General features: G+C 29.2%; 3 protein-coding genes across 3 annotated transcripts in view; 2 read left to right on the top strand and 1 right to left on the bottom strand.

The window, feature by feature from the left end:
• The first annotated feature begins 2,957 nt into the window (after window positions 1-2,957).
• On the top strand, window positions 2,958-6,713 carry LOC106792332 (gustatory receptor for sugar taste 43a-like). Its single transcript, XM_014758691.1, has 6 exons — window positions 2,958-3,133; window positions 3,205-3,451; window positions 3,582-3,650; window positions 3,913-4,002; window positions 4,087-4,187; window positions 6,548-6,713. Exons 1-6 carry the CDS (start codon window positions 2,958-2,960, stop codon window positions 6,711-6,713), a joined length of 849 nt encoding a protein of 282 aa, XP_014614177.1.
• LOC106792337 (probable multidrug resistance-associated protein lethal(2)03659) overlaps window positions 6,354-17,278 on the top strand; it is a 33,272-nt gene continuing 22,347 nt past the window's right edge. Inside the window, exons 1-3 of the mRNA XM_014758714.1 lie at window positions 6,354-6,475; window positions 6,548-8,590; window positions 9,505-9,635. The gene's annotated coding sequence lies outside the window, so the exon portion shown is untranslated. The remainder of the gene's footprint in view (window positions 6,476-6,547; window positions 8,591-9,504; window positions 9,636-17,278) is intronic.
• On the bottom strand, window positions 14,878-17,121 carry LOC106792331. Its single transcript, XM_014758690.1, has one exon. It carries the CDS (start codon window positions 17,119-17,121, stop codon window positions 14,878-14,880), a length of 2,244 nt encoding a protein of 747 aa, XP_014614176.1.

Here is a 17,278-nt window from a genome sequence, read left to right as displayed (position 1 = left end):
TCGTAAAAATTTACTCTCATCATTTTTTCCCAAACGTGTAAAAAGAAGTATAACTTCAAAAATCACTTAACACGTTCTTTGTTCATTTTTGCTTGACTTTTCATTCAAGCCATTTGATGTTTTTGAAATTTGGAAAATATCTATCTATATATTATATTTAATATCAGGGTGATTCACTAATTCTTGCCACCAAAATAACTCCTAAAGTATGATAGCAGCAAAATTTATAGAATCAAAATTGCATTAAAAATTCGATAGTATCACATGGCGTCAGTTTCTTTTGCTAGGTGTAGTCACTTCTGAGATTAAAAGGTCAAGTTTGTTTTTTTAAACGAAATGTTATATTTTATTACTTATTTTCTGATAGCGGCTGTTGTGGCCAATCCAACGATATGCAACATTAAGGTATTTGAAGGTCAACAACGAAGGTCAACGAAGTTTAACCCTATCGTTACGGCAGTCTGCTCCGCTGGAGTAACGCTACCAAACGCGTTGCCGCGCCACTGGATTATATAATATATGTGTTATAAAATAAAAAAAAGTGGTATGTGTGTACTTATGTACGCACATACCAGTTTATAAGTGGTACATAAATCGTTATCACGTTGAGTGCCATACGAATTCTGAAGAAAATCCTCGTCAGTCCACGCTCGTTACTTAGTATTGAATAAATGTAAAATAACTTTCGACTAACTCTCGATAATTGACTAGATCTAACCACGCGACTACTATTTCTATTCCATTTTTTTAGAAGCAGTGTTCAGTGTTTCCTGGATCAAGGAAGATACGTAAATTATTTAATCTCCCTCACTTCTTGCTTACTGCTTTAACCATTAATGGCTACCGCGGTAACAGGCTTAGAAAAAGTGGAATTAGAGGTCTTAAACTTCTCAAATTAATAAAACAAATGACATCTTCTGGTGACAGACAAGTGTGAAATGAGACTTCGTCACATAATAAGCCAAAAAAATGCATGACGGTGCTTCGAGCGTTCGTTTTCTCGGCCTGGGGTAACTAGTTATCTCAGTATGACCGCAACGCGTTGTTCAGTACAAATATTTTTTTTTTCGAATCGACTTATTATGGTGTCAATCGACGAAATAAAGGTAAGTTTTTGATATGTTAGCAAAAAAGAATTTTTGTTAATCCTAGTTGTTGTGAAATCTAGTCTGTTTATGTGAAATATGAATTGTACATCCGCGTATCGGATGTTCGGTTTGTTACAGACCGATTTGCGATGAACATCGGTTCCCTTTATGTACGGACTGTGCTGTACAATAAATATCACTCAAATTTATTATTTCTTGTTTATTTATCATAAAGATAATATTTTTTCACTTTTATAGTCATAAATATGTCTTTAAAAGCTAATAAAACGCAAAAAAAAGCCAATTTCATGATTTGTAATTTTTTTCATTTTTACCTCCAATAATTTTGCAAAATAAATATACTTTTTGAATAATCGACGGATACTGTTATTTTTTTATGGTAGTGGTATATATTATGCGGACCATCCCAAAACTCTAGCAGTTAATATTGCAAAATGGCGGAGTAATGAATTTTTTTTCGAAAAAGCCATTTTTCCAGACTTTTGACCTATGTGACGAGTTTTTAGAACGCCATCTATGAATTAACCAACTTAAATCATAAGAAATGTTGAAGAACTCTTCAACGAACATGACACAATCAATTAAAAGTCTTAAAACATCTACACATCTTGTCCCCAAATAGTTTTTTCTGCGTGGGGTAATTAGTTATGGCCGTGTGGCCGCTAAGGGTTAAATAAATAAAAAATCTATTTACTTATATTAACATTGATATAATGTTCTTTTTAATAAATAATGCCTTATTGATCTTCATTTGATAAGGAAGTAATGTGTGAATGAATGTTTTTCATTGAAAAGACGAAGACGAAGAAAAACATCATTAATATGATGAAAGAGGTAGGATAGAACTATAGTAGTTTATACTTTAATCTAACAATGCAAGTTATTTAATTATTTACCATGAAAATATATTCAAAGGTAGTAAGAAGAGAAAGGTTTGTAATAAAAATTAGTTTCCTTCGTAACTTTCAGCAGAGAGTAACTTGCAAATAAGAAAAAGAAACTAAAACATTTATTTTAAAATTAAAAGTTGTACTTATAAAAATAACGTCAATAAAACCTCTCAAATGTTTCAATTAAGAGAGCTTCAACGTTCCGTTATGCCATTGATCATCGCAAATTCGATTGTTTGCACTGGTTTATTAGAATATTTTGGAGATCGACTGATTCAAACAATTGGTTTTATTTATATCGTTTGCTCTTTGGCTTACTACGGTATTTTATTTTTTGCGCTTCAGGGTGTAATTGATACTTTTGTAGCCATTCAAGCAACGGAAGTGGCAGCAAAAACGACCAAATTTTTGTTTGCTTATAATGCCCTTATCTATGTAATTGTAATTTTCGCTGGTTTAGCGAGAAGAAAGGTAAAAAATTTATTAGATTAATTATATATTTTTATTATGCTGCTATTAGAGTGGTTGTGTGTATTATTGAGTGATATATTATATTAATAGAAAATATTCGTAAATAGTTTAATTAAATGGTGAAATCCGTTTTTTAGAGGATAAAATTATTTATAAAACATTTGGAAACTTGTACACGAGAGATTTATGAATTAAACGTATTGAGAAATCATTATTCTCTTTTTCTGCATCAGTTCATCGCAGGCATAATTTTCATTTTTATAGTATCAGGTTTAGTCGTCGTCGATAATTTTTGGTTTTCTAAGACAAAATGTAACTACAATTTAGTATTACAGTTCTGGTATTTAGACAATTATCCTCTCATTGTAACAATAATCATCGACTTCACTTTTATCTTTTGGATTAGGCAAGTGAATAATTTTATTTTTCACAAGAGAAATCAATATTTACTTAAATATAATGAGTGTTTTTAAGTAGGTATATAAAGATGAAATTTAATCAATTGAATGGAATACTTCATAGTATGCTGACAGCAACTATCGATTCTCCACAACATAAAAAAGTGCTTCGAATGAAAGATAACTGGGAAGATGATTCTTTATTATCTGCTATTTATCGATCGTACAAAACGTATGAAAACTTTATAAAATTGAAGAGAATTAAGTAAGTCACTGGTAATTAGTCCGAAAAAATTAATTATTTTTAATTATTTCTTTTTATTCTTTTCATAAAAGACAAATCCATTTGGAATTAATCAAATGTGCCCAAAATATAAACGAAGCTTATGGATTACAAATATTTATGTCTATGTCTTCATCTGTCGTGTTTATTACTTTATTAGCATATAATTTATATGCTATTTTGATCGCAAAATATTATGACGATTGGGTAAAAGAAATTTATGCGCATTTATATTGGATATTCTATTTTACCTTCAAGATTTTGGCAATAAACAATATATGCCATGCAACGACAATGGAAGTATGTTCTTTTTAACTTTTTGTATAGTATTTTATTTAACTATACATCAAATATTTACCAAATGTGTAATTTCGCGAAGTTTTGTGTAATATAATTAGAAGTAATATTGATTTTTCTTGTTTTTCTATATGCCATGAACACTGGAGACATTCTTTGTGAATTATACGAACCTTCAACTAACAAGAAATTTCGCGATAAAGTAAGAAACAATTTGTGTTTATTTTTAATATTATAATATTTATTGTCGACTCTTCTATAACACGATTAATTTTTATTGTGTCACAAGGAAACAGCGTTGTAAATAAATCAAAATGAGAGTAAGTAAATTAATTTTTATCGTGTTATATGAAAACTGACATGAGTCTAAGATTATCGTGTTATAAAAAGCTGTCACGTTATGAATGTATTGCATTATTAGAAAGATGACCGTATATTCAATTTATAATAATTGTTTCTTTTAGATTCGTGATTTTAAGTTTCAACTAATCCAAAACCGTTTGACGTTTAATGCTTGTGGATTTTACAATCTGGATCATACATTTATATACAGCGTAAGTTCAAAATACGAATATTCAAACTAATTTTATTTTGTACTTTATAAAAATTTTATTTATGCATTGCTATGCATGTCTTAGGCGATTGGTTCGATTACTACCTATCTAGTTATACTTATTCAAGTTGGAGATAATCCTAAAATATTCTATAACAATATCAACAATAGTTCAACACCGAAGATGTAACTAATAAAATAATACGTTTCTCGTTCAATAAGTAACAAATAATACTTCACGTAATGATTAATATTTTAAATAGTGTAAATTTCTGTTTATATCAGATTTTTTCTGCGTCAATAAAAAGAAAACAAAATTAAGAGAAAAGTAGAGAAAATAAAATTTATCTAATAAATAACTTCTTATAATTTCTAAAAAGTAAAAAGGTACGTTTTGTGTCGTTATATAGAATATGTAGGTTTCGTTTCGGTCGTAGAGTCTTTACCAGGGATTAGCTTTAAGGAATGCAAGGTTTCTTTTGCAGTAAGAGATATTGATTGATAAGATAAAGTGTACAACATGATTTAATTAGAAAATAAGAGGAAATTCAGGAGAAACAAAAAATGATTTATAAACTATAAATATTTTAAATCACTTATTTTTTTTCGTTCTATAAATGCCACAGCGTGCTGATATAGGAATAAATTTCGTCTCGCAATAGTTGAATAACGTTTAGATTTTACACTAAAAATTCATTTGAATTTCATAATTTGTTATCTTCCAAATGAATTACTAAGTTTCATGCGTTGTATTCTTTCTATTCATTTTCTTTTAAATTTACCTATTTAAAAAATATACATTCATATATTGAAATGCTCAAATCAACTTTTGGGAAAAGCTTTAATTTTTGTTGAAAAACATGCTTTAAAAAATACTGTAAAAAGTATACTTTATGTGAAAACTCAAACCGTTGATTAACGGTGTCTGTGTCATAAAATATCATTAAAATTGTAGACTCTAAATAGGACATTTATTTTGAGAGTGGTTTCTTCTTTTACCTTTATTTATTTTTTTAAGTGAAAATATCAGATCACATTACAACTATAAATATTAACGGTACTCGAAAATTTTGACGTTGTTATTATAAGATTTCGAAACAAAATAATTCATAAAATAGTTATATTTAATCAATCATTAATTTACCACTTTCATTGTTAAATAGTCTGAATATAAAATTAAAAATTATTTTTTCCAAATTTGAATATATACTACTTTTAAAATAAATTGCTCAAATATAGTTTTGAAAAATGATTCAGGATGAAAAACAAGCTACCACAGAAAAGAAAAGATATATTTTAGGTAATTTTATTAAAAAAATGTTTTATTCGCAAAATTATATATCATTTAATATTACTTTTAAAAAATTAAAATGTACATTTTTGTTTAATATTACAATTTTATATATTTCGAAAAGGAGAAAATGGAATTGATGATAATTTTTTTCATAGCATAATGATAGAAAATGATGTAAAAATATAAATGTATGTTCATGAAATATAAAAATAGAATTTCTTGAATCTAACTGTTAATCTCATTTTAAAAGATAAGTGCATAAACTTATTATGCTATAATAGTTTATAAAAATTATATGACATTGATTTAATTTTACATGTTAAGAAGTAAGATAGTTTTATAGTAATTATAGGAATTTTATTACATATTTATATTTATACGATTATTTAAAACAAATTTTGAAATGTTATTAAATTATTAGAAACAGAATATAATAGAATATGCAATCACGGCACTTTCTAACACTTTTAAATTACTGTGGCAATATTTAATTAGAAATATGTATATGCAACCCTGACGGAGATTTTCTTGAAAACCCACGTGATAGTCAAAATGTTGTGTTTAGAACTTTGAATTCATTCGCGTGCAAATTATCGAGTTCACGATATATTCTTTGTCTAATGTGCATAGCTACTGCGTTATTTAGTTGGGTAAGATCTTTTATAAATATTTTATTTATGTATGTCTTTTTTTTGGTTATTTTCTTTGTTTTTGCCCCCATTTTAAATAAATATATAAAATTATTTAATATTGTTGTACAATTTTTTTAGAACGTTTTTTTAGAATATTTTTATTTAAATCTAATATATATAAATCTCGTGTTACAACGTTTGTCCATAATGTACTCCTAAACTACTGAACTTATTCTAATCAAATTTGGCACACTGTGTGCAATTTGATCAAACTTATGTATTAAGATAGTTTTTATCTCAATTTATAGTCGCAATATTTTTTTATTGCAAATTATTTGTTGATTAGACTTGTTAGTTCCATAAGATTCTAACAGATGGCGGTGTAAGTTTATTTAGATTGAGTAAGTATCCAATAGATGGCTTCGGCTAAGAGAAGTTAGGTTAGATTATATTGTAGTAAAGTATTCAATACAGTGAAATTATTGCTTTTTCAATTTTTGGTGCTTTATTTTCTCATTTATAAAACACTTTAATTAAATTAAATACGTGTAAGTATTATTTGCTTGCTTTTTATTTTATTAATTTAATTTTATTTCAAAATTTTTAATTATTATTTTAAGTAAAATGCCACCAAAAAAATCTAACTTTCACAATGCGCGGAGCCGAGAGGCACGACGCAAACGTGTTGAAAGAGCAAATCAGTCGGGTGAAAAAAGCACAGCAAGAATAGTAGCTCAAAGAATCAGGACAGCAAAGAGTCGTGCACAAGAATCTCAAGAACGCTGATGAGATTAACGCATGTTTAAAACAATCATTATTATGGCGAAGTGTTGAAACACTTCGATTGACCATAAACATGCGTATACAATTGCAAAATGATCCATCAGCACAAATATTTTCCGAACAATTGATAGATATTGGAAACGGTAGAATAGAACTGCAACTAATTACGCAATGCATTAAACTGCCAGAAAATTTCTGCACTGTTGTTCACACGAAAAATGAATTAATTGAGAGTATCTTCCCGGACATACAAAATATTTACTAGGATCATAAATGGCTTAGTAATCGGACTATTTTGGCAGCCAAAAATGCTGATGTTGACAAAATCAATTTCCAGATACAACAGTTGTTGCCAGGCGATCTGATGTTTCTTAAATCAATCGATACTGTTATTAATGAAAATGAAAGTGTTATTTGTGTCCAATTAAATTTTTAAACTCTCTAGATATACCCGGAATGCCACCACATAATCTTCGGTTCATCTATTATTCTTCTGCGTAATTTCAATCCTCCTCGATTATGCAAAGGTACACGTTTGATCATTAAAAAGACCACCGGAAATATTCTTGAAGCAACAATTTTGACTGTAAAGATTAAAGAAAAAGTGGTCCTGTTGCCACGTATTCCAATAATACCGTCAGAATCGACGATAACCTGCAAAAGGCTACAGTTCCCCTTTCGTTTAACTTTCGCTATGCCTATAAATAAGTCTCAAGGCCAGACAATGCCCATTTGCGGTTTAGATTTGGAAATTCCATGTTTTTCCCATGGGCAACTATATGTTGCCTGCTCACGTGTGGGAAAACCATCGAATCTATTTGTGTTAGCTAGAGACAGGTTAACCAAAGATATTGTGCACCGATATGTGCTGAATTAAATTACAATTAACAAAATCCCTAGCCAGGCAGCTTTTCGCTACCTACTTCGTTTATAAAATTAAATGTAAAATGTTAACAACTAAAAACTTTGTAACTTACTCATTTATTACAAACATAAATGTAAGATTAATCTAATCTAAAATTCTACATCTAAATATGATTTGTTGTTAAATAAAATGTTAAAACTCTTTTACAGAGCAATTATTTACGTTTTACTAATTATAAAACTTAGAGATATTTGTCTTATAATCTAAACTTCTACATTTTATATTAATTTGTGCTTAAATGTTTTCAAATTTGGCTTTAAGTTCAAATCTTAATCCGTAAATTTTTATACCGGCTATAACGTTTTCGTCTTTATTCGTTAATAATCTAATCATTTCACTGTATTGAATAGTTTACTATAATATGAATTAGCCACAGCAACGCGTGGCCGGGACTGCAAGTATTATATATATATATGCAATAGTATTATATGTAATAAGCATTGCATTCGGTTTTGCAAGAATTGCTTTATTGGTTCGTTGATCGTATCTTCTGATTGTGCAGTGATTCCCAAAGTACGCTGCGGTGCCCTTGGGAGCTGTCATTTTTTCATAAGATGCTCCGAAATATTACAAAATTTTCATAATTTAATATTTTTATTTTCTATTTGAAGTAGTAAGATGCAAAATCTAGCGGATTCTGTGTAAACCATTAACTCACATTAGTATTAACTGTTTGCAGAAATCTCTACAAAAAAAACGTGTTTTATTTATTTTTAGCTAATTTTTTAATAAAAACACTAAACTTGTTTGCAAGATGAACTTATGAGAATTTGATATAGAGTGCCTTGATGAAATCTTAGCTTAACAAAGACGCCGAGAATAGCAAAAGTTTGGGAACCACTGCAATTGTGTACTTTGATCTTTCACAGTATTTAAAATCTAATAAAAAATGATGACAGAAACGCGCGATTAATTCGTTTTTTCGTCTAATGTAGCTTGTCTTTTACGTCCACTTGTAAGTTTATTTTAGATTTCAGACATTTTATCATAAAACAATAATTATAAAAACAAAATAGTTGTACATGTACGTTTACTTACTAAAACAAAGTATATTTATTATATATATAGTATAATATGTTAGAAAATTTTGTTTAATCTTTAATATACTTAAATTCGGTGATCAAAGCTTTTGAACGATTTTGAGAAAACATTTCAAGCATCATGATAATTGAGATGACTTTTATTATGCGAACTAACCTCTTTCTTTGATTTGGGTACAATTTATACAAATTTGTAAAACATTAAACTTATTGTTCTTTTAATAAATTTATCATCTCAATGTGATTATACATTGTTGCAGATCTTGCACAAGTATGGATTTTTTTTATTATATGATGTTTTATTTGTTTCTATATATGGATTCGTGTTCTGTATTTTTATAAGTAATGTAATCTGTTAATTTGAATAATCCAAGTAAAGTATTGGAATCGTGGTGTAGTTAATGATTAGTATTAAACAATAAATAATAATTAAAGTTTTCTCTACATTAATGTAAATTTAAGAGAAGTTTTTTTCATAACTTTTAATAGTAAAAATATTTACAAAATATAATAAAATACAGATATTAAATTTTGTTTAATCTTAACTTGACATTGTATAGGTATGTCAACATTTGATATCAAAATACCAAGTATTTATTCATTTATAAGAATTTGTCTAAACTGTAATTTTTAAATTAAAATATAACAATTAATGTTAGCAGTTAAGCAAGTTTAGTGAGTGATACGAATCTGTTAAAATTCTATTGTTATGTTTTATAAGAAATTTTTAACTATTAATTGAATAATGTGGTTTTATTTAGTATTATATTCATTGTAATCTAAGGATTTATGTTGAATAGGATCTTATTTTATTGCTATTTCTTTTCAGACAATATATTTTTACTGTCAAAAGAAGATATCACAGATAATAGTAGTCAAGAGACTATATTTTGTCTACTTTATATATCACTATCTTCAGAAATACTGAACAACGTGGCTGTTTTCATACGATCTTGAAACGTAAGTTTGCTGAATTCTAATTATGTGTACATAGTATAACGTGCATAGAGATTTATTCTAAAGAACGTGGTTCTAAATACGATATAGCATACAGTTATAAGTCTAATGTTATTTTGTTAATTCTTCTTACAGTTAATTAAATAGATATTATTTTCTAATAAATAAGTAACTTTTTGATATGAAATTTTTGTATAAAGCATAAACAAAGTAATGTTACAATAAAGTTAGAAAGTTAAATACTTTATAAAATTATCAACAAGAAACTATGATAATATACAGTCATTAGTATTTAAAAAGTTTTAAAATTATACTGAGAAATAGAATGAATTTTTTCATTTCTTTCTAATAAAATTTAGTACTATTAAAGAGAATATCATGTGAAGTTATTTAATATTTGTAAGTATACCAGGTGGTTGAATAATTATTATCACCTTTTAAATATCTTGGTTATTTTTGGATACATGGAAAAATGTTTAGTAAACTTAAAACAAAACTCAGTATCTCAAGAAATACATCAGACGATGGAAAACATTTTTTCTCAATGCTATTATTTTACGATATTTCAAGGTTATAAGTATATTGTTAAAAACATTAAGTGCTAAGTGCTTTTTATTCATCTTTCCACTTAGGCCATTCAATACTCATTGTCAGAGTTAGGTATAATACTGCATTAAATCATAAATAGTAAATAAATATTTTATTTTTAAATTATGCATGTATTTTAAGAAATAAAATATTTTATTTGTTTTAAAAATTGTTTACAATAGTATTTCAAATAGTGTTTTATCTAAAATATATATAAAATATTTCTGCTAAAGTTTGGAGTATTTAGTGAAGCATTTTATTTTTTGTAAGATATTGGAGAAACAAGTTTTTACTTTATGGTTTATGTTATTATTAAAATTTTAAAAATTCTAAACAAATCTAAGAGAATTGTTGAGAGATAGAGACTTTTTTTTTATATTTTTTATTTTATTATATTGTTTTATATTTAATCTTAACAATCGTGGCCTCTATGACAAAACATATCAAAATTGTATGGCATTCAATGTAATAAGTATCCATGCATCTGAAAACCATGAAAACCTTGTCCAATTTACTTTAGATATAGTTTATTTTGCGCTGTATTTTAAGTAATGAAAATGTTGGCAGATTTTCTTTATTAGATGTGAATAGTTTTATTTAAAAAAATATATTTCATTTACAAATATTAAGTAAATTATTAGGTCATCTCGTTTTAAATTACATTAATCGTTTTCGCAATTTATCTTCAGGCTAAGAACTATTAAAAATATAATACTTATTTTAATATTCAAAGATGAACTATTTTATTTTATTTTATTTTATGTTTTAGATTATCAAAATAAAATATTTTATTTATTGAAATTTCATTTATTATTTGAAATATTATTGTATTTCAATTGTAAAGAATTTACTATTTAAAATAGTATTTGAAATATTATTATCCAGTTTTGGGAATATTAAAAATTAAATACGCGTTTATGTGCACCCTTTCAATACAGATTTTTTCATTTTGCAAAGATAATCTGATTTGGATTAAATATTATCAGTAATGTAACTAAAATTGCTACATGGATTAAATAAAAAATTCATTGTCATTTATCAATAATTGATGTGGACTAAACAGAAAGTTTATTGTTAGTTACTAAACACTGATTTGACACTTATAATTAATGTGGAACGTATTATTTTTACTATTGCAAGTGCAATTAATGTAAGTGTATTTAATACGTTATAAGAAAATAATTTCTTTGCAGCAAAAATATAGTCTTGAATGTGTTATCTACTTTGAGCTATTCATTTTTCCTTTGATATTTTTTCTAACATAAGTTTAATAAAAAATAGACATGGTTTATTATAGTTGCGTGCTTCAGTAGATGTTTCTTTGCGAATTAATCATTTTTCGACCTTGTATCTTAATATCTTTTCATTGAGAATGGCATGAGGATTCAATTCATGCATGAAAAAATGTACATAAAAATATTAAAAAAATAACGATAAACAAATTCTGATAAAAAGATCACTTATTGTTAGAGAAAAAATTAAATCTGTCCTCAAATTTAATCTTTGAATACTTCATTTTAAGTATTTTTTCTATAAAACCAGAAATAATGGAGACGTTTGATGTGATAATAGTTATTAGACTATCTGCTATGTTTTAGTTCTATGCAGAGTAAGTCAAAAAAAGACGAGATGTCCGAATATCTCTATTGAATTTAAATATACGAAGTCTGGTTACATCAGAATTGGAATGGCTATGAAGAATGAACATATTCATTTAGTTGTTCGATTTCTTTTAACTCTTTCTGTATACAGAATGTTTCTGTGATAGTGTATCAAACTTTCAGGGATGATGGAGAAAAAACAAACATCGCATTTTAATAAAGTACAATGTTGCGGAAATACTTTGATCAAAAGTTATTGGAACAAACTATTGATTATTCTCTATGGAGTCATGTAAAGTACTGTTTACAAGACATTTGTAGGTAATAGAGAATACTTTCTAACAAGAGTCCTTATTGTTTTTTATTTCACTTAAATGGCTTCAGGCATGTAAGAGCGGATGTGATAGAGCCTCTTACGATGCTTTTCTTCCTACATTTACTTTAGGAAATGTCATTTTGAGAATCTTTTGTAATTGTATTTGTCTTAACCCTTTGAATAAAACGAAATTTCTCACTTCAATCATAACAAAATATGGGTGTTCCAATGCGTAGCAAAACATGATGTACCAAAAATCAAGCAACAAAAAAATAAACCTAATATTTTGTTCTCTTCTTTTTTTTCTTCAAATAATTTCTACCTTCCTTTTTACTTATAATTGATTATAACCTTAAGAAATAATAATAAAATTTATAACCTACTTAACCTAATTTTTTACCTATTATTCACTATAACCTCAAATAATAACACATTCTCGCATGGTCGACTGTATTTACATACGGCCCTGGTTTCTGAAACAAGCGATAGATAGGAAGACAAACGACAAAAACGACAAATTTCAATTTGATTGACTGTATTTCCATAACCGCTCACATGGAAATTCCTGACAACTTTGATACTCAAAAGGTTAACCTGTTACGATAGAATGCAGAAGTAGTTAGATAATGTTTTATTTTATAACTCATTTTATTTACAGACATAAAAGATTTAAACACTTTCTTATGATTTTGACCGATAACTTTTAATTAAGAAAGTTTCGAACAATAATTCTTTATTTTAAATTGTTGTTTCACTCCTTCTTCATTATCCTTGAAAGCTTGATACATCATTCCAAGAATATCGTGTATATAAAGTGTCCCATATGAAGTTTTACTCGCAATAATCTTTCGAATAATTCGTTATTTAAAGAAGGTTTTTTAAAGAGAACTTACGATTAAAGTTTATTTTAAGACGCCATCTTCAGATAGACTTAAATCTTGTATAGGCGAACGTACCCTTGATATTTCAAAAAGACCTTTGTATTGTTTAGACAAAACTCTATGTCTTCATTTATAATGGTATAGAGCAAGGATGGCCAACTTTATTCTATATGTGATCGACTTTTTATCCTAAAAATGTGTCGTGATCTATTTATTAAAATCTTGTCATTTATCAAACATGATTCTTGTGCACTAATAATTAACAATGGGGAACGGAGTTATTAAACCAATACTAATTGAAAAGTAGTCACAGAAATAATAAAGATTAAATTTTATTTTTTTATCTTATCTTTATTGTGTGTGTGTATGTGAGGAAAGTCTGCACCTGCATATCTCTAACCAAGCATTCATAATTTGATGTAAATCCAGACAAAGATAATGATAATGAATTTTCAATACAGAAATCAGTAAGTAGGGAAACGTTGTTTAATCTTCGTGAAATTTAAATATGAAAAAGTCAGTTCACATTAAGTATCTATAATAGATTCAAAACAAGAGTAAATATATTCACTACATTTGGTGATATTGAGATATCTTTCTCGACTGATATATTTCCAAAAATCTTCCTCAAGTTTTGTGACTTGTAAAATTAAATTAGTTTGCAGAGTTATATTTTTTATAATTTAATAGGTTTTTTTAAATATTAAATACGTCAGAAATCGTCTCCTGTCGCCTATGATCGGCCCAAAATTGTTTCGTTATCAACCGGTCGATTGCAATTGATGTGTTGGCAACCCCTGGTATAGAGCATGAGTTCCCAAAGTTTTGCCTCGATTGGCCAAATTGTAAATTCCAATATACTTGGCGGGAAAAAAAAGGTTTTATGAAAAAATATGTTCAAATTGATAAAAAGTTAGATACAAAGAAAATATTTATACTAATTTTATAACATAATTGTAGGATTTTTGATGGGAAAACAGTTTAATTACAACTTCTTATGATTAATACAAATGCAGATCCTCTCTCTTACAACGCTCAATACTAACTAACTGTCCTTTATTTCGTCCGTTGTCCCCGGTTACTTAATCTAACAAAATCCTATCACTCCACGCTAACAAGACGGCAACGCTCACCATATCTCCTACATAATTGTTCTTTATTTATGATAATAATTACTTTGTACTACCCACTACATTTTTATCCCACATAATATACAATATTATTATACAGTAAGTCTCTTACTTAGATAGTTCATTCATTCCAACGATTTCCGCGTAAGTTGAAAAACCGCGTAAGTCAAGTATAATTAAAAATTAAGAAATGTGTAAAAAGAATTTGTATAACTTAAGGGTAGAAAAACTTAAAAAAAAAAATAATTCCCCCATGAAGAATCGAACGGTAACTACCCGCGTGAGAAGCAGAGACGATACTACTTACGCTAGCTTGCCGCTTGAATAATATTCTATCTTTTACTTACAATTTTTATGACTTTGAAGCTGAATAAAAATGCATTTCTGTTTTCTTATAACATAATAAAAATGAATTAAAATTATGTCTAGACAAAAAATAAATTCCACGTTTTTAGAATATCCTTTCCTGTATATCTTGAATTAATTTTATGCGCAAATATAAAATTTTTTTTTTTCAAATATGTATTCCATTTGATACACAAATAAATTTTTACGAGACAACAAATCTGAAATATAAAATTTCCTAAAATACATNTTTTTGATGGGAAAACAGTTTAATTACAACTTCTTATGATTAATACAAATGCAGATCCTCTCTCTTACAACGCTCAATACTAACTAACTGTCCTTCGTCCGTTGTCCCCGGTTACTTAATCTAACAAAATCCTATCACTCCACGCTAACAAGACGGCAACGCTCACCATATCTCCTACACTCGGCCATTCTGCAGCGGTATCTGTACCCAGATACCACATATCGATCATTACGTAAGGCTTTTATTATCTGATACGGACCCAAATATTTCGATGCCAACTTCAAACCTGGTACCAATTGCGTTCGCTTGATTGCCACCAAGTCATTTTCATTATATCGTTTTGCTTCCTTACGTCGTTTGTTATATTTTCTGCTTTCCGGTTCCAATAGTACATGGAAAAACCCGTTTTTCAAATCCAATGTACTAACAATTTTTGCATTCTGAAGCGCGTCCAATTGATCACCAATCAACGGAAGCGGATAACGGTCCTTCACTATTTTCTTATTAATCTTTCGGTAATCCACGCAGAGCCTTGTACTACCATCCTTTTTCTTTACTAGTACAACTGGATTCGCGTACTCAGATAACGATGGTTGAATAATACCACTAGATAACCAATCACTAATGTGATTCTCTACCCCCTGCCTTTCCGACGGAGGTAAACGTCTTGGCCGCTGATAAACTGGCTCTTCGTCTTTTAGTATCAGACTCATTTTAACACCAACATCGCGCGCTTTCACCGGATTATAATTATTAATATAGTCTACCACCAATTTTTTATGCTCATTTGATGGAATATGCGACAGATCTAACTCATTTGTATCGTATACACAGTCTATCTTTAAGATTTCAACTACTTCCTCGCTGTTCTCTCCGCTTCCCGACGGTTTGCTAATTGCAATTTTTCCCTCTCTAATATTAATATCCACTGTGTTCAAAAAATCAGTTCCTATCAAAACAGCATGCTGCATCAATATATCAGATACCACGGAAATTTCAATGGTATATTGATTACCATCAATCTCAATACCCGCAAAAAATTCCCCTAACGTTTTATTATCCTCTGAACCTATTCCACGAAATCTGATCTCATTCGTTTTCAATCTAGGTGATCCTATTTGTATGTATTGTGCGGCTCGCATTAGAGATATATCACTTCCAGTATCAATTAGCGCGTTAATTTTCTGACCATTTATTATTACTTCCTTATAATACTTTCCTCGCACCGATCGTGAAATATTACATGAATTTTTGTTAGCGATACGATTTTTAGGGCAATTAACCGCGATATGACCAAATTCTCTACATTCGAAGCATTTCGTGCCTCTACTCTTATATGGGCATTTTTCGCTAAAATGACCCATYATACCGCAATTTTTGCACCTCAAACGGTTATCTGATATGTTATTTATCCTTCCTCTAACGCTAGCGTCTATGTTACTTCGATGTATCATCAAGTTACCCATCTTCGCCTGCTGCGAGCGTCCTTTCAACGATATACGCTCAAACGCTCTCAAAAGAGATTCCTTCCTTTTATGACCATGCACCCTTGCCTGATCTCGTAGCAATTGATCTGGTATTCCCGCGATGATAAATTCAATCATTTCTTCCTCGTCAATCTCTATCCGGTTCGCTAATATAATCTTCTCATGGAAATAATCGCTAAAAGACTCGTCACGCTTCCAAACACGTTCCTGGAACCTCGTTCGCAAGATCATCTTGCTGATTTGCTGATGGAACATTTTTCGCAACTCAACTAAAAGTTCATCCACTGTGAGATGCAGGTATTCTCTCCGCGATCTAAACCACTCCAACGYTCGCCCCTTCAAACGCTGTACGATCATCACTTTTGCCTGGTCTTCGGTCAAATGATACATGTCRYGCAGGTAGTTTACATGATCTTCCCATATTGTAAACTCATCTGCCTCTCCCTCAAAATATCCAATCAATTCAATGACAGCTTTTAACGATAAGTTACTTATCTCCGTTTGCACAGGTGACCGGTTTGCCTCTTCCAATCCGTACAATTGACTCATAGCAGAACTTTGCGTCCTTCGYAGGACCTCTAKTTCCTTTCGCACTAATTCCACTTCTCGTTCCGCTATCTCCTTCTCTTTTTGAAAAATTTCCATCTCTCGTCTTAAAAGCGCAACCTCATCCATACTTTCACTTGCCGCAGCTACGGTTACGTTCCGCGTTTCTTCGACATCCTTCCCCGCAATATTGTCTCCTATCACCCAATTTTCCGATGGATCAGCTTCCATAAGGCGAGCTATCAACTCGCTTTTAACACCAGTCGTGGCAAGTTCCAAAGCTGCCAACTTCTCCTTCAATTTTGATACTAAAAATTCTGAAGGCGCTTTACGTACGACGCTCATAATTTTTTCCTCTTCTATCCTGTTTCGCACACACGACTCTCTGCTACGCTGTTCAACGCTGATTCTTCACTATCACCAAAAGTTCACACCAATTCGCTATCACAATATTCGCTATTATTTTTCCGCAATCCTACTCTTCGCACGCTATAGCTCCTCA

The sequence above is a fragment of the Polistes canadensis genome, unplaced genomic scaffold, assembly GCF_001313835.1.
Source record: "Polistes canadensis isolate GaletaPanama2010 unplaced genomic scaffold, ASM131383v1 scaffold_407, whole genome shotgun sequence".
Classification (NCBI taxonomy): Eukaryota; Metazoa; Arthropoda; class Insecta; order Hymenoptera; family Vespidae; genus Polistes; species Polistes canadensis.
The sequence above is the reverse complement of the archived record's forward strand: the minus strand, read 5'-3'. Positions and strand labels throughout refer to the sequence as shown.

Bases quoted from the DNA above. Each gene is read 5' to 3' on its own strand.
- LOC106792332 (XM_014758691.1), top strand. From the start codon at position 2,958: ATGAAATTTAATCAATTGAATGGAATACTTCATAGTATGCTGACAGCA. The intron at 3,134-3,204 runs GTAAGTCACTGG...TTTTCATAAAAG, and splicing joins ATAAAATTGAAGAGAATTAA to ACAAATCCATTTGGAATTAA. The intron at 3,651-3,912 runs GTAAGAAACAAT...TGTTTCTTTTAG, and splicing joins ACAAGAAATTTCGCGATAAA to ATTCGTGATTTTAAGTTTCA.